Source organism: Nerophis lumbriciformis, linkage group LG01 (genome assembly GCF_033978685.3).
Source record: "Nerophis lumbriciformis linkage group LG01, RoL_Nlum_v2.1, whole genome shotgun sequence".
NCBI lineage: Eukaryota > Metazoa > Chordata > Actinopteri > Syngnathiformes > Syngnathidae > Nerophis > Nerophis lumbriciformis.
The window spans coordinates 25,082,501-25,110,000 of record NC_084548.2 but is presented as its reverse complement, the minus strand read 5'-3'; the positions used below and the strand labels follow the sequence as shown (position 1 = coordinate 25,110,000).

Sequence of the window (27,500 nt, the reverse complement as noted above, 5' to 3'; positions counted from 1 at the left end):
TCAAAAGTTTACATACCCCAGTGACTTTGATCTGATAAAACATGCACAAAAGTTGACACAAATAGGTTTGAATGGCTAATCAAGGTTCCAATCCTCACCTGTGACCTGTTTGTTTTTAATTAATGTGTGTGTATAAAAGGTCAGTGAGTTTCTGGGCTTCTGACAGACCATTGCATCTTTCATCCAGTGCTGCACAGATGTTTCTGGATTCGGAGTCATGGGGAAGGCAAAATAATTGTCAAAGGATCTGCGAGAAAAGGTAATTAAATGATAAATGGGTTATACTTGTATAGCGCTTTTCTACCTTCAAGGTACTCAAAGCGCTTTGACAGTATTTCCACATTCACCCATTCACACACACATTCACACACTGATGGCGGGAGCTGTCAACCAGCACCCATCAGGAGCAAGGGTGAAGTGTCTTGCCCAAGGACACAACGGACGTGACTAGGATGGTAGAAGGTGGGGATTGAACCCCAGTAACCAGCAATCCTCCGATTGCTGGCAGGGCCACTCTACCAACTTCGCCACGCCGTCCCTGGCCAAAAAGTAAAATTTTGGTCTCATCACTCCAAATTACTTTGTTCCAGAAGTTTTGAGGCTTGTCTTTGTGACATTTGCACAGAAATGGCTTTCTTCTGGCGACTCGACCATGCAGCCCATTTTTCTTCAAGTGCCTCCTTATTGTGCATCTTGAAACAGCCACACCACAATTTTTCAGAGAGTCCTGTATTTCAACTGAAGTTATTTGTGGATTTTTCTTTGCATCACGAACAATTTTCCTGGCAGTTGTGGCTGAAATCTTTGCTGGTCTACCTGAATCCCTCATTTTCCACTTCTTAATCAGTGTTTGAACACTGCTGATTGGCATTCTCAATTCCTTGGATATCTTTTTATCCCCCTTTCCTGTTTTATGCAGTTCAATTACCCTTTCTCGCAGATCCTTTGACAATTATTTTGTCTTCCCCATGACTCAGAATCCAGAAACATTTGTGCAGCACTGGATGAAAGATGCAATGGTCTGTCAGAAGCCCAGAAACTCACTGACCTTTTATACACACACACTAATTACAAACAAACATGTCACAGGTGAGGATTGGAACCTTGATTAGCCATTCAAACCTGTTTGTGTCAACTTTCGTGCATTTTATCAGATCAAAGTCACTGGGGTATGTAAACTTTTGATCAGGGTCATTTGGGTACTTTCTTTTGTCATTTTGATTTAAAAAGAGTAAACACAGTTGTTTGCCAATAAATAGCTTCACACAACCATTAAGCATGAGTGGAAGAAAGGTTTTTGTGTGATCATTCATATTCTCTGAAGAATGGCCAAAAAATCATAAATTCTCACAGGGTATGTAAACTTATGAGCACGACTGTATATATATATATATATATATATATATTATTATATATATATATATATATATATATATATATATATATATGCACACACACATACATAACAGTTATGTATGTATACACACATATATATATATATATATATATATATATATATATATATATATATATATATATATATATATATATATATATATATATATGTATTTATGACCATCAGCAGGAAAAGCAAGAAAAATGTATAATTAGATAGTTTTTTCTTTTAAATGTAGGTATTAATTTCCTGTTCAAAATAGAAATAACAAAACGCAAGGATAAACATTAGAGTTTCAATAAAAATTAGAGTCGTGTATAGAGAGAGTATGGACAACCTGGTTTCAAGCGATCTTCTCAACGATTGATCAAAAGGCACTCACTTGACTACAGGGCGCCATGTTAGGTACCAGTTTGAAGCTGCAACTAAGCGACACTGCACTTTCTCATTATACATTTATTTTAACTGAGGAGTGTTCGCCGTGTAAACATGCCCTGTTTTGCGGCATGGGGATGCGCTACTCGAAAAGAATGCAGGAATCAATGGCATACGTTTCCCGCAACCCTGAAAGGAGAGAAATATGGGAAGTAAAGGTTCGCCAGGAACCATATTTAGACGTATAATTTTGGTTTATTTTGTCAGGAAAACTAACGTCAGAATGACTCAATTGCATGCTTCTGGGCACAGCCGCACACATCCTTGGTACCAAACATGGCACCTCTCCTTTAGTTGTCCGTTCTCCCTCTATACACAAGTCTGATAAAAATAATTCAAGGCTGTCTCCTGCTGGCCATAAGCGAGACTGCGAGCAGTGTAAACCTCAAAAGTGCATCAGGGACACAATCTACTGTTACACACAGACATGCACATGGTCACCTGCGACTGCATGATGGCGTGGCTGCCGCCATTGAACGGCGACTTGCGTTCTTTGTCCCTCCGATGGCGACTGCTCCGCTTGCTGCGCTGGAGTTGCTGACGCAGTTTGGCAATCTGAAAGGAAGTTTGTGTTCAGAGTGTGCTTGTTTATGGTTGTGTGACTACAATCAAAACAGGAAGAGTGAAGTGACCTCCTTGAGCTGGTCAGTGCTCCCGCAGGAGGCTGAGCGCTTGTGAGAGCCCCGCCTCCTCTCATCTGCCCAGGCCCTGGGGGTCTAGCGTACACATAAACATTATTATCATTAATGAATGACATATTTGTATTCAAACTATAGTTTGTATTTATCCACAACCTGCGTGGCTTTGTCCCTCATGTAGGAAAGCTGCTGGTGCTGCCAGTCGTCCTGAGGCCAAGGACCTGTCAGGTGAGCACCAGCGGTCGCACCCTGTGAGGGCCACAGCTGGACACAATGGCGGGGAGCAGAGAGGAGAATGAAGGAGGATGCCGGAGAAGCACCACCAGGAGGAAGGTTGAAGTTAAGGCCACCGAGGATGAGGAAGGTTGTCCTGGAAATGTAAACACATCACGTGTCAATGCGGTAAACAAGACAGGATCAGCCGTCTTATGGAGTCTGGGTCGGCGACCAGATTGATGATAATCCTCCCAACCCATTCACACCGTTTAAGGTGGGGGGAGGTTTGGGGGGAAACGGGGGATGCTGCAAATTGGGTATCGACCCGAAATCAAGTCAATCCGATACTGATTCTTGAATGATTTTGTGATCGCTTTTGAAAGAACAAAAAGTGAGTCGAATAAAAACATCTAAATAAAAACTAAAAAAACTAAGACAACTATAAAAATGTGTTGAAATGATATACATATGCATAAAGAGTCAATTAAATAACATATATATTCAAGAATAGAAATCAAATTGATAGAATGAAATAAAGTCTAGAGATTAAAGATAAATGAATGAATAATACTGAAATAAAACTGAAAGTAACACGGTAGGATTCATAAATATATACTAGATATAGATGAAACAATCAAAACCAACAATAATCAATGAATTAATTATATTGCTCAATTTTGTTTCAATTGAAGGTCAATTTGTTGAGGTCCTAATTTATTTCAATTTTTTTTTACAACTATAAATAGTAAGTGGTAAATGGGTTATACTTTTATAGCGCTTTTCTACCTTCAAGGTACTCAAAGCGCTTTGACACTATTTCCACATTCACACACACATTCACACACTGATGGCGGGAGCTGCCATGCAAGGCCCTAACCACGACCCATCAGGAGCAAGGGTGAAGTGTCTTGCTCAAGAACCCAACGGACGTGACGAGGTTGGTAGAAGGTGGGGATTGAACCAGGAACCCTCAGGTTGCTGGCACGGCCACTCTCCCAACCGCACCACGCCTTCCCCACAATGTCAACAAAATAATAAAACGATTCCATTATTAATTGTTTGAGCAAAATAAAGTCAAGAGTAAACAAATATTAGCTCTCATTCAAATATTCTTGCTTTTTACCCCGCAACGCCTTCTCTTCTGCCCAACAACGAATTCCCAGAGTTTGTAAACAATTTAACAAAATATAAAACAATATAACAATGTAAACAACACAACCAAACATGGATATTTGTGAAAATAAACGGATGCACCCTCTGCATCTGTCAGCACTACCGCTGTCTGGATTGACCAGCCCACCCCCTAACATGGGGAGGGGGCAGCACCAGCACACAATTGGGCTGCCAGCATCCTCTTTGCATTAGGATTTCTAGTAGAAGAATTCGGCCAGGGTCTTTTTGCCCGGCACATGTCACTGTTGCTAGGGGGAAAAACAGGCCGATTTTTAACCACACAAACATGCTGCAGTTGTGTGTACCAATCTTCCACTTTATTGTATGTTCTGCAAGTCACTTGATGGCTGACAGGGGCAAAAACAACACACAAACTCCATAAAACAAATGCAAAGGGGAAAATTCTTCCATCCATCCATCCATCCATCCATCCATTTTCTACCGCTTATTCCCTTCGGGGTCGCGGGGGGTGCTGGAGCCTATCTTAGCTACAATCGGGCGGAAGGCGGGGTACACCCTGGACAAGTCGCCACCTCATCGCCGGGCCAACACAGATAGACAGACAACATTCACACTCACATTCACACACGAGGGTCAATTTAGTGTTGCCAATCAACCTATCCCCAGGTGCATGTCTTTGGAGGTGGGAGGAAGCCGGAGTACCCGGAGGGAACCCACGCAGTCACAGGGAGGACATGCAAACTCCACACAGAAAGATCCCGAGCGCAGGATCGAACCCAGGACCTTCGTATTGTGAGGCAGACGCACTAACCCAGGGGTAGGGAACCTAGGGCTCTCGAGCCAGATGTGGCTCTTTTGATGACTGCATCTGGCTCTCAGATAAATCTTAGCTGACATTGCTTAACACTATAACTAATGAATAATTCAGCTGGTAATCACAGTGTAAAAAATAACGTTCAAAATATAAAACATTCTCATGCATTTGAATCCATCCATCCGTTTTCTACTGAACCTGTTCAAGAAGTCGCTTAACGGCAAGAAGTATTTTATTTATTATTGGTTAGCTTCAGAATAACAATATTATTAAAAAGAATAAGATACTTATTATACTCTAAAAATGTTGGTCTTACTTAAAAGTGCACGTATTTAGTTGTATTCAGTGTTAAAAAATATTATATGGCTCTCACGGAAATACATTTGAAAATATTTGTCTTTCATGGCTCTCTCAGCCAAAAAGGTTCCCGACCCCTGCACTAACCCCTGTTCCACCGTGCTGCCGGGGGGAAATTCTGCAGTTGCATAAATGCTGCAGGATCCAAAACAAATGCAAAAATAAAAATGCTCCAAATGCCAAAATCACAAACAACCTGCAGCATGAGAGAAATGTTCCAAACTCATAGAACAAAACAAAAGTTAGCCAGGTTGCCAGAGGTGTCAAACCTAAGACAGCTATCTTTTTAATAAGCATTATGTTAAAATACTATAGAGCAAGGGTCGGCAACCCGTGGCTCCGGAGCCGCATGCGGCTCTTTGATCAGTCTGAAGCGGCTCAGCTGCTTACTTGCCGACCCCACCGATTTTTCCGGGACACTTCCGAATTTCAGTGCCTCTCCCGAAATTCTCCCGGGATAACCATCCTCCGACTATCACCAGGACAACACCAGTGAGGGCGTGCCGTGATGGCACTGTCTTCAGAGTCCTTTTCAACCTGTCGTCGCGTCAGCTTTTTTCATACTATCTGCGTGGCGGCCCAGTCACATGTTGTATGGAGTTTATGCCTATACACGTAAGTGACTGCAAGGCATACTTGGTCAACAGCCATACAGGTTACACTGAGGGTGGCGATTTAAACAACTTTAACGCTCTTACTAATATGCGCCACAATGTGAACCCACACCAAACAAGAGTGACAAACACATTTTAATACCTGGGATTTAATAATACCTGGGATTTATATAGCGCTTTTCTAAGTACCCAAAGTCGCTTTACATTTTGGGAGAACATCCGCACCGTAACACAACATAAACACAACAGAACAAATACCCAGAATCCCATGCATCCCTAACTATTCCGCGCTATATTATACACCCCCGCTACCACCAAACCCCGCCCACCTCAACCGACGCACGGAGGGGGGGGTTGATGTTTGTGTGTGTGTGTGTGTGTGTGTGGGGGGGGGGGGGGCAGGGTTGGGGGGTGTATAATGTAGCGCGGAAGAGTTAGGGATACATGGGATTCTGGGTATTTGTTCTGTTGTGTTTATGTTGTGTTACGGTGCGGATGTTCTCCCAAAATGTGTTTGTCATTCTTGTTTGGTGTGGGTTCATATTGAGGCGCATATTAGTAAGAGTGTTAAAGTTGTTTATATCGCTACCCTCAGTGTAAACCTGTATGGCTGTTGACCAAGTATGCCTTGCAGTCACTTACGTGTGGAGGCAGAAGCCAGATACAACCTGTAACCGGGCTGGCACGCTGTTAGTACAGGCTGTACAGGGCGCTTATGGCAGTGCCATCACGGCACGCTCTATAAGTGTTATTTGGGTAAAAATCAGCAGACATTTGAAAGGATAGTAGCCCTGAATTACAGGAATCTCCCAGGAAAATCGGGACGGTGGGCAAATATGACGCTGTCAAGCGCCATTTATATAAAACTTGCGGGCTGCACTAACATTCAATTTTCATATTAAGGTGCGGGCCTGTATCGATCCGTTGTGGTGAAGAAGGAGCTGAGCCGGAAGGCAAAGCTCTCAATTTACCGGTCGATCTACATTACCATCCTCACCTATGGTCATGAGCTTTGGGTTATGACCGAAAGGACAAGATCACGAGTACAAGCGGCCGAAGTGAGTTTCCTCCGCCGGGTGGCAGGGCTCTCCCTTAGAGATAGGGTGAGGAGCTCTGTCATCCGGGGGGAGCTCAAAGTAAAGCCGCTGCTCCTCCACATCAAGAGGAGCCAGATGAGGTGGTTCGGGCATCTGGTCAGGATGCCACCCGACCGCCTCCCTAGGGAGGTGTTTAGGGCACGTCCAACAGGTAGGAGGCCACGGGGAAGACCCAGGACACATGTTGGGAAGACTATGTCTCTCGGCTGGCCTGGGAACGCCTCGGGATCCCCTGGGAAGAGCTGGATGAAGTGCCTGGGGAGAGGGAAGTCTGGGCTTCCCTGCTTAGGCTGCTGCCCCCGCGACCCGACCTCGGATAAGCGGAAGATGGATGGATGAATGTGCGGGCCGCAAAATAACGTCTCACGGGCCGCGTGTCTGAGACCACTGGTTTATACATAGCACAAAGCAAAAAAAAACTTTGTATGCAGTGTTATTTCATTTTAAATTTCAAAAGAGTTGTGTCTCCCATTGTTTTCTTTAATTTGTGAAACGGGTCAAAATGGCTCTTTGAGTGGTAAAGGTTGCCGACCCCTACTATGAGCAATCCGTTTTTACATCCACTTGTTTAATAAAAGACAAAGAAAAATTGACGTTTCCATTCCAACTTTCTTCTGGCATCACGCTCATGTCTTTAAAGACAGAATGGATGGATGGATGGATCCCTCTGGTCTGGTGCCCCTGGTAGCCTGGCCAACTTCCATTTTGTTCCATTAACCTGCAGCATTTCTTCCATGCAGCTGTTTTGGGGATTTGCAGCATTTTTTTTAAATTTTGCCGTTTATGTGAATTTTCCCATTACATGTGTTTGTTTTGGCATTTGGACGCTACTGCGCATGTGCACCTGTCAGCCACTGTTCCCATAGCGCTTGAGGCTGAACTTAATTTTAGTGAAAGCGAAGCCGGCATGTTACAAACATTACGTGGCCATAGAAACACGCAGCGAGTGACGTCACAAGGAAACAACAACAAATAAAATACGTTTTACTACCGGACTAATGTATTACAGTACAAGTGCACGACGCCGCCTTTTAAATCTGACGCTGCAAATGAGGAAATGCTGTCGTCACTTACCTGTGAAGGTGCGTTCTTGTCGCGAGGTGCGCAAAGCAGCATGGGAGCTTCCCGTCCGCCCGATTGATGCTCGTCGCCTCCTAATATGCTATAAAAACCGAGGAAGGCTGTTTCGTCATGGACACGCATAAAAAAACACGCACATGTAAAAGGAAGACGACAATTGTTGATGATAAAAAGGGTGATACAGGAGGTCGTCGCTGGATGGATGGATGGGTGTTTTTCCGTTGCGATAGAGGCGGCTAGCGAAAAAAACGCTTCACGGTCGAAGAGAGAGAATGTTCGGAAAAGGAAAGAACGCGCCCGGCCCCTTTTGAGCCTGCTAGAGTCTGGATGATGTCGCAAAGTAATATAAAACCAAAAGCGGGGCAGCACACAGAAGGGAAAGAAAGAAGAGAGCGGTGATGCTCGGCTAGCTTGGCTTGGCACAACGGTGGGACCACTGTGAAGGCAGAAGAAATATATGCAACTTCCGGTGGTTTCAAAATAATGCACGCTATAAATGCGATCGAAATGTTTTAAAAATGCATTGCGATTCTGATTATTGATACCAGACCAACATTTTGTGTGAGCTCTAGCTCAGTGTACTTGACCCGTGTATTTGCCAGTGAAGTGTAATAAGTACACGTAGCATGGCTTTACTTTGGAAGCGGACAGTTTTCCGGTCTGCTATAACGAAAGACGCCTTGATGCTGACGTAGCTCCCCGACGCTTGCTCCTCGTGCTGATGCTGCAGTTGCTAGGGCGCGAGAGCAGAGAGCAGTCAAGTAAACACGTCTTTATAAGAAATGGGGAAATGTCGTCCTCATGTGGCTAAATTATCATTTTATGACGACCTTTACCACGCACAAATCAATGCACACAGCGCTTATGAACATAATAACGTAGACATACAAAACAGTTAAATATTTCACACATTTATTGAGATTTATTTCTGCAATAATAACTTGACATTTTTTTACAGAAACTGTATTGAGCAAATGTAAAGCAATGGAATCAAAGGCCATCAATGTGCATTGACTACAACACAGAATCCCATAAAAGTTATGCAAATAAAGGGTTTTTTTCTTCTTACATACAAATTACAAAAACATAAATGAAACCTTTTTTTTTTTTTTAAATCGGTCCTGAAGTGGCACAGAGGATACACGATGAAAACAAGCATTGAGTGTACAGCGCTGGACTCCAGCAAAGCAACTTACTTAAACACACAAACACAGAACCACCCATTCAAATACCAAGCAATGTAACCAGTAGGAACAGAAATTATATTCAGCGTGCTTTTGAAAGAATTTGGTTGTCTTTCTTTTATTTCCAGCACACTTCCAAAGAGCACAACAGGACATGTTGTCTGGGTTGTAATTTCCGTCACATCCAGAAAGTTAAACAGAGGCCAGGTCACACTGGGACGAGATTGTGAGCACAAAAAGATGCCATTGATAGTTTGATTGTGTGGAATAGGGGTGGTAAAAGTTCCAGGAAAACGCTTCCTGTCAGATGAGCTTGATTGTTTATACCCTCCTTAGGAAAAAGAGAAGGATTGTCATTTGTTTCTCCTCAGGGGTGGGTTCACAAGAGTAGCATGAAGCATAACGATTGTGACTAATCATAAGTGCAAAGAAGATTGACATATTTAAAATATGGGTTAAAAACAATGTCCAAAATAACAGGGATGCTAAAAGAGCAAAAGCATCTAAAATCTAAATCCCATTGCACAATTACAATGATAAACACATGAATAGTGAAGGACAAAATATGTTGCATACAATAACAAGGAAATACAAATGAACAGTTTTGTCTTTTAAGACCGTTTCTTCTCAACAGGGCTTTGCACTAGTCCAAAAAAAAAAAAAAACAGGAGCGCTTTGATTGTATTTTGCCACCATGTTAGGAGACCATGCGGCCGTGCAGTTATGATGGGACAGAGCGGGACCAAACGGCGATTTCATCGGCTCAAAGTGCAAGCGGAACAAAAAGACTTGGCTGCTTGTGAAGAGCGGACGCACACAATGATGATACGATGCAGGATGCGGGTGGAGAGAATGCTGCATAGCTTGGATTCAGTTTAAAGCAATGGTGTCATCTAAAAGACACAGCAGCGAGACCTTAACTGCTGCATGACCAGATTCGATTCTTAGGGCACACGACTCCCCGTAGCTTCCTCTTGCTGATTTAGAGGTGAGCAGACCCCCCTTCTCCTCCCACCCCAAAAAATGCTCAGTTGGTTTGTTCAGTCTTCATCAAAGGGTGGTATGCTCACACGTGTGTGTCACCACGCTCGCCGCCAAAATCTCCGCCACAGAAATAGATGGCTGAAGTGGACTTGGGCCTATTGTGACAGTGGCCTTGGCTACGACCAGACCCGTTGTTGTTGACCTCAAGGCCCCTGGCGTCTGTGGAGATAACCCACGACGTTGGCCGCCATTTCTTCAGTGAATATGGTGTCTTGACGCGTTTCTTGATCTTTTCGCCTGTATCTAAGGCGCTGTCTGGCTGCCCCAAAACCTCACCTGCAAACAGGAATTAACAGTCATTAGCATCACCATTTGGGCAGATTTCATGATCGTATGTAATACCAGCTGTCCTCCTGTAGGGGTGAAAACATTTAAGTGGTCCTGAAATTGCAAAACTAACATTTCTTACCTACTGGTACCTGCTTATGTGTATTTGGGATCTGCATAAGTCCCTAAAGTTTGAAATCAAACTTTGGAGGCATTGCAGATATACTTATAAAACAATCTTGCCTTCCTTGCTACGTCCTCCAAACGGTCCATTTGGAATTTTATTTAAGTGGGACATTTTGTTCAAGTGTGACATCAGCAAATTATCCATATACAGTAAATTACCCGAGCATCCTTGCGTGAGTCAACCTATTCTAATTTATGTAAATCCGGCTGTGCTACATCATGTTGACGAGGAAACTCAATGAAGGAAAATGCTCTGTTGGCTTAACTAGCACAAGTCACGGCACAAACTTTTAGCCTCATCTGAAGTAAAAAGTGCTTACTTTTAACTTTTATGATTTATGGCAATTTGCATTCAGCTGTGAAGAAGTCCCTTTGAGTGTGTGCAAAGAAGAGTTCTGCTTCACCCACAACCTTTCACAAAAAAAATTATTTTGGGAAAAAACTACTATTAATGGCAATGGAGGAGACAATGAAAGGGTAAGTAATAACAGTAGGTTAGAAATGTGTGCATGATACATTAGCAATGTGAGCTGAAGTTGTTGTGTAGCTAGCTTAGCCTTCTACTGTGGGGCAATAACATCACCATCCTCCAGCATAATAAAGAAGGAATTTCCTAAAAATATTTTTAATTGGATCAGTGTTTGTTTGATCTGATCTGTGTTTGGCAATGGACCAGTTAGCAAAATATAATCCGTTACTACGTTCGCGATATAGCTTGGAGCATGGTTTACTGGGTAGCAAACGTAGTGGTGGGGCGGGGACAAAAGTGTAGTTAGCGTGGGTGTGGGGGCATTGTAAGGAGGGTTTAATTTGCATCTAACAACATTTGCCTCTAAACGAACCGTTTTTAGAAGCAGCCAAAAAGTGGATAGGCCTTTACAGCAAAAAATATGCAACATTTTGACCAAAGAATCATCATTACATGTTATGTAGACCAAAATGAAGTGTTATAAAAGTAGAAAAAAATCCTAATATGACTCTTTTAAACTAAGGTTATAAATATATTTGTAAGAGCAATTGGAGACGCAAAATTGTCCGTAGGAGTGAATGTGAGAGAGCGTGAGCAGTTGTTTGTCTAAATGTCCCTGCGATTGGCTGGTGACCAGCGGGGAAATGCTTCATCCCTAATTATGGATAAGCGGTATACAAAATGAATGAATGTTAAAACAAACCTTTTAAAATACTGTTCATATCTTTCTAAGAAGGTGAACTTAAAAAATCAGCAGGGGATCAAACACTTTTTAACCCACTGTAAATAGTCATGAAAACATTTGTATGTGTTGGTTATCATCAAACCTTAACCAACAGACTGCATTTAGATTGTTTTGATAAGAAGCTAAAGATAAAAGATCAAATCTCAGCACAATCCTGTTATCAAAATATATATATTTTTTAAAGTAATTTGTTAATACCATTTTTTTTGTTGAATCACAATGAGCTTATGGACACCATTCTACTATATTATAGGCTACAAACAGACTTTTACTCAAGTGAGCACATCTTCGACTTAGTAAGGTTGTACAAAAATTAAAGCGATTTGCCTGGGATGGCTCATATGATAACGGCAATCCAGCAACACGAGGGCCCCTGATTCGAATCCAGCTTCTGCCACCTGAGTGTGTTCTTGGGCAAGACACTTCACCCACCTTGCTCCCAGTGCCACTTACACTGTGTATGAATGACTGTTTGGTGGTGGAGGCCATAAAGGCAATTTGGCAGCCACATTTCCCTTAGCTGTAGCTAGAAATGTAGCTTACCACCACCATATGTGGATGTGAAGTGAATGAATGATGGGTTCTCAGTTATCATTCTGTATAGCAATATCAGTGTCTAGAAAAGCGCTATATAAATATAATCCATTATTATTATAATGTATGTATTATCAGATTCAGAGTTGCAAAAAGACAGAAGTGTATGTTTATTTTGAGAGTTTTAACAAGCAAATGGCACCTATTCAGTGGGATGGCCCACATAGTGTTGGCGAGACCCCTTAAAATAACGGAATATGAAGCGTTCCATTATCATTTTACAATTACCAACTCAATATGTCTGTTCTTTATTTAACATTTTTTCTGGAATCTGGAAATTATATTATGATGACGTGCTCTGCTACCCTTAATTAAATGTAAAAAAATGTAAATGAGAAGAAGTCAGTGTGATGGATACCAAACATGGATTCTGGCTTCTCACCAAATGAGGCTAAGTCCTGCGTGGTGGAGGACAGGTCCAAGGAGTTGGGTCTTTCAGGTCTGCGAGCTCTGGGCTGCCTGAGCATGGAGTCCTCTCGCATGGTAACCGGGAAGTCTGAGGCTCCGGGACAAGGCCCCATGCTTTCTCCCGTGGGCCCGCAGATATCCCCACTTTCTGCCTGCGCACTTGTGTCCTCGTCTCCTCCCTCGCTCTCTCCGCCACTCTCGCCATCGCCGCAGCCTGTGTTGCTGTTGTTGTTGTTAGTGTTCGGTCGGGCTGAGCGCAGCACGGCCATGCTCGAAGACGCGTCGCTGGGATCTGGCTGCTCCCGGCTCAGAAGTGGCTCGTGTTCGTCAGGGCTGGCTGTGATGATACCAAAGCTGAGGCGACTGTCTTCAGACCGTAACACTCCAGTTCCATTCGGAATTAGATTGGATCCTCCAAAACCTGTATCGCCACCTGTGGCCACAGAAGGGATGGTGCCGCTGGTCTGACTGTTAATGGTGCCATTTATGCTTCCGTTGGCATGCACGTCTTGCAAAGCAGGTATGTTGTTTATGGTTGTGCCCCGGTGAGCCTCAGCCGCCATGTTTGGAACTGGTACTCCTCCACTGTTTATTTTTGATCCCTCCACCTGTCGTAGGTTGGATTTTCCAGACCGTCCAAACTTAAATTTCAGTGAAGAGGATGATGACTCCTTCTTAGTGGGCTTGTTGCGCAGGGACAAACTGGATGGCCTTTTGGGCAGATTCTGCTGCTTTGGTAGAGGGAAGATGGTGGCAGGCATAGAAGCAGCAGGGTCTGACATGCCTGATGCCTCATTGGCCATCTTGATAAGGGGGTACAGCAAGCTAGAACTGCCTGGGCTCAGTGGGTCTGGTGAGCAGAATTGCTTTTGTGAGTGCTCCATCAAGTTCTCGTCTGAGCTCTCCTTCAGGTTCTTGTCCACCTCTTTAGGGTCAAGCTTGGTGGTCTCCAAATCTTCCTGAGTTAGGTGAAGGCAGACAGGGACTGTGGCTCCCCCTGATGTCCCTTCAGACTCAGAAATAATCGTGGTGGTTGTGGTAGAGGCAGAGGGGCTCCCTCTGAGGCCCAAGCCAGCTCCACTGGTGCTGCTACCTTCTGGGCTCGGCAGTCGGGCATTTGCTTGCTGCTGGCGTTCTTGGTTGATGGAGTTCCTGTTTCTCTCCCCGACTCCGACCGCCACTCGTCCGCTTGCAGACCCAGTAGTGTCGGCCTGTGTGTTTTTAGCCACACCTTCATGCTCTTCAATGTAGGTGGAGGAATGGTCAGCATACGGGCCAGACTTGGGTGTCACACGGTTTCTGAAAGGAAATAAAGAGGGCATTTAAATAGCTGGGGGACAGTTTTGAATATATTATATTGCATATTAATACAAACTACGGCAGCAAATAAACTCGCATACAGTAAGTGTCAAACTGTAATCTTAACATGTCATAGTCATATCATGTGCAGATTAACCATAATAGCTAAACCATTAAATAGTCAGGGGCTATTTACTAAATAAACAGCTGTCATTCCGACTGCAATGATATTATATTATTAATAACACACCACACATACTTCGTTGAAGCAATTAATGCTTCAAACATTACTCTTAAAGGAAAACTGCATTTTTCCAAAAAATCTTTGCTCATCATCTGAAATTCTTGTGAGACAAGAACATACATCTCTCCCTGTTTTATGCTTTCTCGATAGTAAAAAAAAAACTGAGCATGAGGTGGCTAAGACAGCTTCTACTTCAACTATAAAGCACTTTAAAAATAATATCAAAAACTACCAACAAGCTCCATTTACATCCTGTGACCTGCATATTACCGAAGTTATAGCGACATTGATATTGTAGGAACTAACAGAGGAACTATTTTTATGGTGTAGTGACACAGCAGATTGCTCACAGCGCCTTAGGCTACTATTGAGAATCGAGAGGTAACGTGAGTTCCTGAAGCTGCTGCGCCTTTGAGTTGCATCGGGAATATAAAAACTATATCAAGAAAGTCTATTCAACCAAAATATTTACGACCTGCCTGCAGTACAAACTACATGTCATACGTGTGTTCTTATCTCACATAGGGATTGTGAATAATTGGCAAAATTGCCCCAAAAAGAGCAGTTTTCCATAAAAGCAGGTGTTCCCAAACTACGGCCCACCACAATCTTGCACACGGGAAGTCCCATATGTAAATAATAATTTAAGATTTTTTTAACATCTTAAATCTGATGTAGATGCCCATATCTGCTGTACAGATATGGCACAGTCAAAGGGGACGGCGTGGCGAAGTTGGTAGAGTGGCCGTGCCAGCAATCGGAGGGTTGCTGGTTACTGGGGTTCAATCCCCACCTTCTACCATCCTAGTCACGTCTGTTGTGTCCTTGGGCAAGACACTTCACCCTTGCTCCTGATGGCTGCTGGTTAGCGCCTTGCATGGCAGCTCCTGCCATCAGTGTGTGAATGTGTGTGTGAATGGGTGAATGTGGAAATACTGTCAAAGCGCTTTGAGTACCTTGAAGGTAGAAAAGCGCTATACAAATATAACCCATTTATCATTATTTATTTATTTATTTACCAGTCAAAGTAAAAGGTTTCTCCGCATAAACATGGATAATTATTAGAAGGTAGCGCCACATTTATTTGTGGCAGTCCAAATGTATGTGTGGCCAAACACAGGCCTCATATTTGATATTTTTAAGGTCAAGGCAAGTGTTGCCTTAAAGGAGGGCTCATATTTTAGGGCACCAAGGCAATTTGGAAGGGCACCAAGGCAAACATACCGGTAAGTATACAAGTACCGTATTTTTCGGACTATAAGTCGCAGTTTTTTTCATAGTTTGGCCGGGCTCCAGTGCCACTTATATATGTTTTTTTCCTTTTTTATTATGCATTTTCGGCAGGTGCGACTTATACTCCGGTGCGACTTATATTCCGAAAAATACGGTATATGATATCCAAATAATTAAATGTCAATACACTGAAATAGACTTTATCATACAGTGTATGACCTAACTTGTATTAATCTTTAGTATACTTGTGTACAAACAAATATATAAAACGCCATGCAATTTTCATTCCATTATTGTTTACATCAGCAACTTATGTTCAACGTTTACAAAAAAGTAAGCAAATCCACAGACAGCCACGAATCAAAATAAAAATAAAAATATATATATATTTACGATAAAGCACATAAACAACATTGACTAATTTAGCACTCCATTTAAACTATGAAATTAACCTACCTAAAGAAGATGTGTAGCTTGCTACATTTTTCCCCAAGAGCCTGTTATTGTTCGTGTTTTCTTTTTTTGATTCGTTCCATCCATCCATCCATTTTCTACCGCTAGTCTCTTTTTGGGGTGGCGGGGGGTGCTGGAGCCTATCTCAGTTTGATTCGTTCCTTACTCTGCATTTTGAGAGCTGCCAGACCTAAATTCACCGAACACCTGACGTCCTTCCAGACTCTGATGCAACTAGTGTAGCTCTCGGAAAATCTCAGAACAACTCGGCTGTTCTCATTGTCGGTTAACCTTTGACACACGCTTCCAAAATGGCTGCGCCTTTGTTGTTTATACCGATTAACGTTAATTATGCGATGTCTTAAACAGTTGAAAATGTAAGAAAAAAAGTCATTTCGGGGTGTTTTTAATCAATTTATTCAACGAAACAATTACGTTACAATTGTCCATTATAGGGATGTCACGGTATGAACATTTCTTATTATTATCGTTGTAATTTTAAATGTGCTCAAAAACTACTTATACTGAAATCCTTTAACCAAGTTTTATTTTAAAAAACAAAAACACATTCAAAATGTGTAGAAAGTTGAATGTGCACATGAAAGCAACACAAGCATTATAAACAAAGTAATATGGCAGAAACAAAATAATACTATGAATAAATAAAAATAAATGTGAAAATGTCACAAGATGGCACCCTTTTGACACTTTTTGTCCATATAGATAAAAACAGTGCTCATATATGAGGTTTAGTCTTACATGTAGGACTGCACGATTATAAATGGGCAAAATAATAATTAAGATGATTTTTTATTAATATTGAAATCATGGTTACCGTATTTTCCGCACCATTAGCCGCACCTAAAAACCACAAATTTACTCAAAAGCTGACAGTGCGGCTTTTAACCCGGTGCGCTTTATATATGGATAAATATTAAGATTCATTTTCATAAAGTTTCGTTCTCGCAACTTCGGTAAACAGCCGCCATCTTTTTTCCCGGTAGAGCAGGAAGCGCTTCTTCTTCTACGCAAGCAACCGCCAAGGTAAGCACCCGCCCCCATAGAACAGGAAGCGCTTCTTCTTGTACTGTAAGCAACCACCCGCCCCCGGAAGAAGAAGAAGCGCGCGGTGCATGCTGGGATATGTGACGTTTCATTTCCATTTGTGTGTTTATGTAAAGACCCCAAAATGGCTCCTATTAAGTGTGTTGTCTGTCTAATTATAAATAATGCAGACGAGGCGTGTTAACTGAGTTCTCAACGTTTACTCACAGCGTGCTCATAACCACATTCTAACTGCCAGCATACAACGCTTCTCAGGGCTACCGCGCATGCTCGTAACTATCGTTGCATGCTGGGTAGTGTAGTTGTTATATTTGCTAGCTCATAACATCACAATAAGAGACACGCTTACGCGCTTAATTCAATACTCGCCGTGATTCCGGGTGGATTGACAAAAGACCTCCAGCCGCTAAATATTGGTGTCAACAGGGCATTCGAAGCTAGACTGCTAACTGCGTGGGAACAATGGATGACAGAAGGCGAACACACATTCACTAAGACAGGGAGGCAGCGCCAGACGACGCCAACATCTGCCAGTGGATCGTAAATGCCTGGGCAGATATTTCGGTCACAACTGTGGTCCGAGCTTTCCGGAAGGCAGGATTCACAGAACTGCTGGATAACAGTGACACTGACTCCGATGACTTCGACGAGACGGAACCGGCCATTTTGGATCTCACATTTGCCCAACTTTTCACTTCGGACACCGAAGACTAAGGATTTACGAATGAAGAATAACTTCAGAAAGTGAGCGCTATGTTTATTTTGTGTGTTGAGACATTAACGTTCGAGCAACATTATGTTGCTATTGCTCTGCACTATTTTGAATTTTACTATGTTTGTGATTGCACATTTGCGTACATTTTGGGAGTGAACAGAGTTGTTAGAACGCTGGTTTTTAATATATTATTAAAGTTTGACTGACCTATCTGACTGTTTTTTTGACATTCCCTTTAGTGCAGCGTAGGCGCGGCTTATAGTCCGGGGCGGCTTATTGGTGGACAAAGTTATGAAATATGCCATTCATTGAAGGTGCGGCTAATAATCCGGTGCGCCTTATAGTGCGGAAAATACGGTATTCATTATTTAAGGGGTGTGAATGCGACGCCATCATGTCATTTGTAATATCTAATAAAAATGCTCTATATAAACGTTATCTATATATGTAAAGACAAATATTTGTGTTTTTGTTCATTAATAGTATCAGCGTGTCAGGTTTTTTTATTACACGATGCCTTCCTTTATCTCTATTTTTACATTTTCATAAAGAGGTATTTCTTAAGTTATGTACATACATGTACATGCACTCATGTGTGTACATGTACATGCTATATCTGGACACATCCATTGAACGTTTGAGCAGAAATGTGTCATGTAGGTATTAATTATACACCAAGTAACATTAACAAAATGCTATATCACATGAATGGTTATTAAAGTAATTAGTTTGTGGAATTAAAAAAACAAGTATTGTAAAAAACAGGGTGTTAACTTATTGATATCAATAAAAAACAAAAAGCAATTTGGCTAATGAAGATAAAGTCAAATAAACAAGTAAATAAACAAATACATCAAATACACAATTTTTGTGCCTCACCAATAACTCAGCCAGCGTTCAATTTGATAAGATGACAAAACATTTGAGCTAGTATTGATGTTATTGGAACACTAACAAAATTAGCAGTTAAAATAAAGAACGAGTGACCAACCCATTAAACAAACTACAGACTTTATAAAGAAGTTGTGGCAACGTTCCCAACACATTGCCTGTTGCATGGTCACTCTCCCAGCAGCTGACGGAAGGACGCTAGCTGCACGTTCAAAATGAAACTGCAACATCAAATATTTTTCTCCTCCAACAGCATTGCGCTCTTAATCGCACACCGAGTCTCCACGGAAGTAGAAGCGAGTGAAATGAAGTGAAACGAAGCGATTGGCTCCGTTAGCTTGGAGGGAACATTTTCAAAGCAAAGTACGTGAAGTCGCCGCCATGTTTCGCGAACCGAATGGCTCTAGTGCACATGCGCAAATGCTGTGGCGCTTCAGTCTTCAGGAAGTAAGCAGTGTTGCCTAAAATGCATTAATTAATGAAGTTTTTTCTGTAATTAAAAATTTTAACGGAATTACTACCCGTGTGGAATTTTACTGCGGTTTATCATTATACCGTTTATCGTTACATCCCTAGTCCATTAACAAGTAAAAAGTCAAGGGCGGTCACGGCATGTTCTTGCCGTCGATGCTGGTCAATTTTTTAGAACATTACGTTGTGTAAGTGACAAGGGTGGTTACGGCACTTGCCGTGGTTAAATTCGAAACCTGCAAACACTGGAGATTTACCTTTCATTATGCAGTGTGGTGGACATGGGGTTGAGCGTAGGGCTGACGGATTTGGAGCGGTCCCAAATGAGGAGCAGCTCTGCCAGCCGTTCCTCGGCACACTGGGCTGTGAGACGGGCCTCGGCATCCTGGTCCCAGCAATCTTCCATCGTCTCTTTTAGAGAGCGAACCGCCTGCCGCATAATGTATACTTTAACCGTTAACCATCAACAGATTAATGATTGTGATGGCAAAGGAACCTATTTTGTTGTCTCATTTTAGATTTGTACCAAACGTACCAAGCTGTTCTCTTTCCAGGCCTCTGGGAATTTGGGCCGCTGTTTCTCCCTCGACACCAGCACCTGCATATCCTCAAACGTCGGGTGGTTGCCGGCTTCCGCCTGGAAGGCCATCTGGTACTCTGGTACAGATTCACCTAGAGGTTGTTGTAAATCCGTGAGAAGGAGGAATGTAGTACCTGACTTTAGCCTTTTAAATGAATAATGCAAAGGTTAAACCTAAGAAGGCCAAAATACATTGCCTGGTCAGACGCCAATTTTATTTTACAAGCAAAGTACAGCGGTACCTCAATTATAAGACCAATTTAGGACTTCTTACGAGATGTTGATAGAATTCAAGACAATTTAAGACACCCTTGGGTACCCTGAATAAGCCACCATGGCATCAATGAAAGTTGTCAGTGCCAGCACTGATCGTCTCTAATAAAGGTCATGTTAAATGGGCTGTTTACAACTTGTTCACAGTTATTTTTCATACCAAAAAAAATATAGCTATCTTATGTTACCATTAGTTGTTAAAAAGAACGTTATTTATTTTAAAACTATCTTTATTTTTCACAATTACTAACTTTATGTAATACATTTTTTTCCCGGGACAAAAAAAAAAAATTTGGTGTTTACGGTTGTCACTTACCCTGTCTCGTCAACACGTACGCACAAGGAGCGTGTGTACACTTACAAAAGCAGTCCATGAGAAGCAACAACCAATTTGCAGTCAAGTTGTTGTTACGATAGAATATATACATTTAATGACAGCTAACACCAACTATATACATTTTATTATTAGCTAACAACACCCAAAGCTAATGTGCGTGTATGTGTTACGTACTGTAAAAGGGCGGGATGTAACGCATAAAATTACATTGTAAAGTTTGCGCCCTTTGAGCACCTGTGTAAATGTAAACAGACATTTCAATTTATCCATTCCATTTGCATTTACAGTACATGTATTTCACCTTTTTGGGTGTCTGCAACGGATGAATTGGATTTACATTATTTCTAATGGGGAAAAATGCATGATTTTGTCAGACCTTTTGGAACTGAATACTAAAAACTGAGGTGTGTTCTACTGTTGTTTATTTAACTATATTATTTTCCAGTTATTTTTATAGCTACAAAGAGCTACTTAACTGCATTTCACTGCTGATATTGATCAACAGTTTTTAAGTGAGCTAACCTTCTCTTTTAAGTAAGTTAACCTTCTCACTGAGATGCATAATGGTAGCATGTACTCGCTACGGAAAAAGGGCCGAAACATGGCAATCTGTGTTATCCCCGTTCCCGCCTGTAACTCCACTAACCTGTCCACCTTTAAAATTCATGCAAAAACTCACCTTTTTAAATCAAGCTTCTGAACTTTAATGCTTTTATTTTATTCGGTGCCTAGTTGTTTTCTGTTTTTAACTGAATGACTTATATTTCTGTATGCATTACTTTTTCTATTCTAATAAGTGTACTTTTATAGCTTACTGTAAACCAGTGATTTTCAAACTTCGGTATGAGTACCACTAGAGGTACGCGGGCTCCTTCTGTTATTACACCAAAGAATCACTTAATTAAATATTCAAACACACTGTTACTGTTCAAACTGTGTGTAATGTTACAGTGGCCAAACATTTAAAATATACTTGTTAAATAAAACTGCTGCCTTGTTGTTAATTAATATTCAGGCCTACTATGCTACTGTATCTTAATGTTGGTCATTATGGTTGCACTTGGAGAGCCAATGGATTTCTGAGGTAGTACTTGGTGGAAAAAAATTTGAAAAACCACTACTGTAAAGTGTCTGGGTTTTTAAGAAAAGCGCTTCTAAATCAAATGTATTATTATTGTTACCATCGATCGAGAACTCTATGCCCTCATAATATTGATTTACACTATGTTAAATGTCTTACCGGGGAAAAGATCGGTACATCTCATGAAGGTCTCCCAGTAGACCAGGCCTAGGGCGTACATGTCCACCTGCTTTAGAGCAGACTCACAGTCCCGTAGGTTGACTGCTCCTTCCAGCACCTCTGGTGCCATGTAGCGGATGGTGCCCACCTACAAAAATGTTAAGAATGTGAAACATACAAACATGTCATTTTAAATATGTTTTCATTGCAATGCCCTACTACATCCTTCTCATTACTTTACTGTTATAGTGGAACCCATTGTAGTCAAAGCCCCTGGAACTGGGTGACTCACATCGACATAAGAGGTTGTCAACATATTACCAAAACTATTGTTTGCACTTTTACTAAGAGATATAAGAGAGATAAGGATTAAATGGTGATAATAAAACGTTTTTGATTGTTGTTCTCTTCCATTTGTGCATATTTATATTTTGATTATTGTACTTCATATTCTAATTTATAATTGTATCTAATTTCGTATTATGTTTTGATTATAACCACAACAAAGCTTTTATACAGGCGCAAATATGTTTCTTCCGGTGAATCAAATTTGACAAGAAAACATTAAAAGTTGTGCTTTATGGGCCATATTCTCTATTCTCTAGTTTGTGTTATAATGTGGTAAGTGCGCCCACGCGTAAAGGAGAAACAAGTGTTTAAGTTGTGAATGAAGGGGAGCTCTGGTGATATTTTTAACTAATATACTATTTTTTTGCTGTGTAAAAATCATAAAACTTTAAATCTGTGCTTGTCATGTCATCGTGATTTGAGTCCTCTTACATGTACACACAGCAGTGTCCTTTTCCTGGCTAAATTTAACTCTGAAGACTAAACTTTGTTTTACTTCTTGATGTGTGATGTTAAGAGTTCTGGTTAGTACAACGGTTTGTGAAGTTGTGACATATCACAGGGGCTTGCATGGACAGCAGTTTGTCTGCAACTTGTGTGCATGTGTGTGCGCAAGTTGGAGAGTGACAATAAATGTCAAAATATCAATTGAATTCATTGATTTAAATTGATTCATACCTTCATAGCTTTTGATAGATGTCATCTCTATTAGATGTCGCATAGTTAAATGATGGCTTTAATCTATGCATTAAATTCCCCACAATGTCCAAACGCGGCCGATATGCGTGGTCAAGACCCTTTTTTTCCTCTCAAGCAGAGACAAAACAGGTAAATTATGTGTATTTTGATTTTTGATAGTTAATTCATAGTGGCATTAATGTCATTTATCCTTATCTCAATGGATGTTTCTAGTTGTCTCAATTGAGGCAATCAGAATAGATTTAATAGCGTTTTGGAAGTGTCTTTATCATTTATTATGTGTGGTATTCGCTGTATCGAAACTTTAAGTGCAATATAATGTTTCCCCTTACCAGGACCCTGGACTTATTGCAACCTCAGAGGCGTGTAGGAAAAAAAGTACTTAAGTCATTGGGAGAATATGCGCAAGGCCAGCTTTGACAAGGAACGCCCAGATATTAGGGTTGCTCCACCCAGACTGTGCATCTGGGATCAAGGCTCGTAGTGACAGACTTAAGTCAAATCTAATTTCGACAAAAGCGGTTGACCGTGTAGGTTGACGTCAACCTGAGCTGGCACTTTTTTAGTAATAACATGGTGGAATGGAAATCCATGAGTTGGTCGACATTAACTAGTTATCAACATAAATGGGACAGTGTTGAAGGGGTCATATTATGATTTTTTTTCTACATTTAAAACACTTTATTATGGTCTATATAACATGTAATGGTGGTTCTTTGATCAAAATTTTGCATAGATTAGGTTTTACAAACCATCTTCAAGCCGCTTTCTGACCGTCTCCTCAAAATGCCCTGTTTTGTGGGCGGTCTTTTTTACTTGGCTCCCCTTTCACTGCGTCTTCTCCCCACCAGCCATATTGTAGTTTTTAGCGCTTCTGAGTCAACTGACAACTATAAGCTAGAACTATACGCTACTTGGTATTATAAATGGTAACAGCGGAGAATGCATGTGCATGTACGAGGCAGTCTGCCCCACAACAGGAGGATAGAGAAAACGAAGGAGCTTATGGACTTCCAGGTAAATCGCTTATATATATATATATATATATATATATATATACATACACACACACACATTATAAATATATATATATATATATATATATATATATACTGTATATGTGTATATATACAGTATATACCTGTGTATATATATATATATATATATGTGTATATATATATATATCAGTGACGTGCAGTCAGGGGAGGCAGGTGAGGCGGGGCCTCAAGTGCCATCATGGAAAGAAAAAAAATGTAAAAAAAAAATTTTTTTTTTTAATTGTTATATGTATCCAGTGATTATACAATAAAGTTATTTTCCATTTAACTTCACCAGTTTTAGATTATTTGTTATTGAAAATCGCTGAATTTTCACATTTGCCGTTCAAATACTGAGAAGAGACTTGCGGTGAGTCACCAGCCAGTTGAGGCACGTCACTGAGTTGAGCTTCACCATGGATTGCGCAATGACTCGCTAACTGCTGGCCTGCTGTGCAGTGAGACCATATTGCTATATGAATTATATTATACATTTCCATAGTTTAGTTAGCTGAGGTATATAATGTACAGTGTATTTTGTCAACAACTGCATGTGTGTAACTTATTTATTGTGCTGAGCAATCATAAAACGGCTGCGAAGACGCACTGTGTGAGGCTCGCAGTAATCCCGCCTCCTGGTGGTAGAGGGCGGTAGTGATCCCAGGGAGCATTTCTGCGACTACTCGGCTGCAGAAGAAGTGACAACAAGCAGCAACAATTAGCAGCGATTGTTTATTTTTTCCTCTTGCCTGGACTTTTAACATGGAGGATTACATATCTAAAATAAAACAGTTTTCTAAACTGGACTTTCAATCGAAGCACGAGGTAATACTTAAAGGAAGATCTCTATCGAGACAGAGAGACTTTTAAAACTGAAGAAAGATAAGGAAGACTTCTATAAACAAGTTATCGATGCTTTTGTTCAAAAGGAGCTGCGCATGGACTTCATTTATAAGTAAAGGTAAGACCATAATGTTTTTTTTTATTAAATGTGCTTTTTTGTGTGCTACAGTTTGTATGTGTAAAGTTAAAGTTAAGTTAAAGTACCAATGATTGTCACACACACTAGGTGTGGTGAAATTTGTCCTCTGCATTTGACCCATCCCCTTGCTCACCCCCTGGGAGGTGCGGGGAGCAGTGGGCAGCAGCGGCGTTGCGCCCGGGAATCATTTTTGGTGACTTAAACCCCAATTCCAACCCTTGATGCTGAGTGCCAAGCAGGGAAGAATGCTGGTATGAGCTTTTAAACATAACCCGTTAACTGCTGCCAATCAAATGGTGAATAAGATACTCTTTAGGGTTCATATGTTTGTAAATCTGACTGTGATGAAGTCAGTGCCTCACCAGTCATGAACCTCACCGCACGTCACTGATATATATAATATAATATATATATATATATATATACACACACACACATTGTATATATACATATATATATATATATATATGTATATATACTGTATATATACATATATATATATATGTATATATACCTGTGTATGTATATACGTGTATATACGTGTATATATATATATATATATATATTTGCTTGCGCCACACTTGGGAAAAACGTGACAAATTCCAAAGAGCTCGTTTGGAAGTTGTATGAAGAACGACAACATAGTCAAATTTTCGGGACACATGCAGATCCCCAATACACAAAAACAGGCACCAATAGGTAAGAAAAATTGGTTTTGCATAGTAGGTCCCCTTTACAACAAGTTGAACTGTTTTTATTGGTCCATACACACCTCACTTATAGCAGCATTTTCTTCTTCTCCGTGCCTTGCTGGCCTGTTTCCTGTCAGCTTCATGGACAGGCCAAAATCGATGATTACACATGTGCCATCGGCCTTAACGAGAATATTCCGACTGTTCAGATCCCTGTGGGAGACCGCTGGCTTGTACATGTCTTGGAAGGAAAGAGGACAAAGGTGACAAAGAAGGCAAGAACATGAGCAGCTGAGCCAGTATTTGATCATATGCATTAATAAATGACAGAGTCAAGCAAATCTTGTTCTCCGCATGACTCTGTTCAACAAAACAGGATGCACTGTCAACAGGCAGACAAACCAAGTAATCTAATCTACAACAAAAGGATTATGACCATATCGCCTCATATCCTCTACATGAACAATGATACTGGCCAGCAGAGGGAGACCTGGAGCTTTCATGTAAGCATGTGTGCAAACGAAGTATTGGGAGAAGATGTTGATGACTGCACCAAATCCAGACCAATTCTCCTGATAGCAGCTCCAACTCCTCTTTCTCGTCTGCATTTTTGTCTAACTGCTTTTGCAAGCTCACTCTTCCTTTTTACTTCTAAGCTTATCTGACTGTTGTGACATGTACCCATGCTGGTTGAGAAGAATGAGGGGGACTAAAGGAGTGTCAGCTCAGTTTAGCTGTCAGTTCTTCCTATTAAGAAGGAATTCCACTAAGCCTCAGGGATAGTCATGTCAGCTCGATCCCCATTATGGATCGCGTTTCCATTTGTCCTTCTCTTCATTTTGTACCACTCGGATGCAGGCTAGAGGCCAGCCTATAAATAACAGTAGGCCAGGCAGTGCATGCAGTGTGGAAACATGTGTTTGTCCAAATGTAGTGACGCAAAGCACTCCAAGCCAAACAAATATACGTGGAAGTTGCAGTATGCAGGTTGCAGACTGGCACAAGTGCTTGGCTGGAAGACAGGACTTAACCTTTTAAAAGGTGCCAAACCCCAGTACAGGGGACAGCGGTGTTGCATTAGTGTTGTTATGGTAACTCTTGTTTCAATATACACATGCTACAGAGCCACGTAGCCCAGGGGTAACTAAAATGTTTCAAACCTCCCTAATATGGAACTCACTTGTTTTTTGTAGTATTTTTACTATGAACATTTAAATTTTTTCTTGCCATTTTGCGTTTTTTCCCCCCCACATTTTTGCTAGTATTATTTCTATGGTAGGTTTATTGTTATCATCGTCATTGCACTTTGGACATCCTTATCTCACACTGACTGCTACACAGAAAATGTGGTTAGCACTGACTCAAATATTCCTTTTTTTATGTAAGTTTTGACTTTAGCTTGCTTGAACTTGAAACAGGCTGATTGTAGAGGACACTAGCAACTTAACTCAACTCTATAAATAGCATAATTATTGTCATAAGAATGACAAGCGGTAGAAAATGGATGGATTGATGGAATTCTTGTAAGCTTTGATGACTATTAGTGCAGTCATGTGATGTTAACATTAAACAGCATAAAATAATATAATAATTTTGACCAAACAGCAAGTTTACTTTTAAAAGTTTCAAAATGTTGCTTATGTTTCTTTATAGTTTTCTTGTGTAATTTTATCTTTATAATGTGCTGTGGCAAACAAACAAAAAAAGCCGCGGGCCAGGAATGCAATTAATTTCATAATACAAGACACTAATGCAATAAACTTAGCACCATTTGAAACATTTTAACCTTTAACACAAATCTCAATCTCAGGGTTTAGAAGAAAACTGCACCTTTTTTTTGTTCATCATTCACCATACTTATGTGAGAAAAAAAGACATGTCTTTCCATTTTCTGTGCATAGTGAAAAACTGATAGCACGAGGCGGCTAACAATGCAACGGATGAATTGCAATGTTTTCACTCCCAGATGAGACTTTAGATAAAACTGTAATCAAGTTCTGAGAAAATAAATTACATGCATTCAAATAAGACATTTAAAGAAATGTTCCATAACATTCTGTCAATATCTTAGTATTTGTGTCAAAATTATAAATTAACTCAAAATATGCACACAAGTAATATCCATCCATCCAGCCATTTCCGCTTATCCTCATTAAGGTCGCGGGTAAGCAGCAGCATATCCCAGCTGATTTCGGGCAAGAAGAACCATAGACCCTAAATTGGATGCCAGCCAATCACAAGGCACATATAGACAAACAACCGT

At 40.9% G+C, this 27,500-nt stretch overlaps 2 protein-coding genes across 2 annotated transcripts in view; both read right to left on the bottom strand.

Annotated features, from left to right (window-relative positions):
• The window catches only part of fam117ba (family with sequence similarity 117 member Ba), an 18,254-nt gene extending 10,002 nt beyond the window's left edge, over window positions 1-8,252 (bottom strand). Inside the window, exons 1-4 of the mRNA XM_061977935.1 lie at window positions 7,776-8,252; window positions 2,626-2,839; window positions 2,464-2,547; window positions 2,273-2,386 (exon numbers count right to left, since the gene is read on the bottom strand). Coding sequence (XP_061833919.1) covers window positions 2,273-2,386; window positions 2,464-2,547; window positions 2,626-2,646 — 219 coding nt within the window. The 5' untranslated portion in view covers window positions 2,647-2,839; window positions 7,776-8,252. The remainder of the gene's footprint in view (window positions 1-2,272; window positions 2,387-2,463; window positions 2,548-2,625; window positions 2,840-7,775) is intronic.
• Window positions 8,253-8,676: 424 nt separating this feature from the next.
• LOC133617721 (bone morphogenetic protein receptor type-2-like) overlaps window positions 8,677-27,500 on the bottom strand; it is a 98,246-nt gene continuing 79,422 nt past the window's right edge. The window contains exons 8-13 of the mRNA XM_061977888.1: window positions 25,318-25,478; window positions 21,480-21,627; window positions 19,585-19,721; window positions 19,307-19,479; window positions 12,653-13,977; window positions 8,677-10,285 (exon numbers count right to left, since the gene is read on the bottom strand). Coding sequence (XP_061833872.1) covers window positions 10,032-10,285; window positions 12,653-13,977; window positions 19,307-19,479; window positions 19,585-19,721; window positions 21,480-21,627; window positions 25,318-25,478 — 2,198 coding nt within the window. The 3' untranslated portion in view covers window positions 8,677-10,031. The remainder of the gene's footprint in view (window positions 10,286-12,652; window positions 13,978-19,306; window positions 19,480-19,584; window positions 19,722-21,479; window positions 21,628-25,317; window positions 25,479-27,500) is intronic.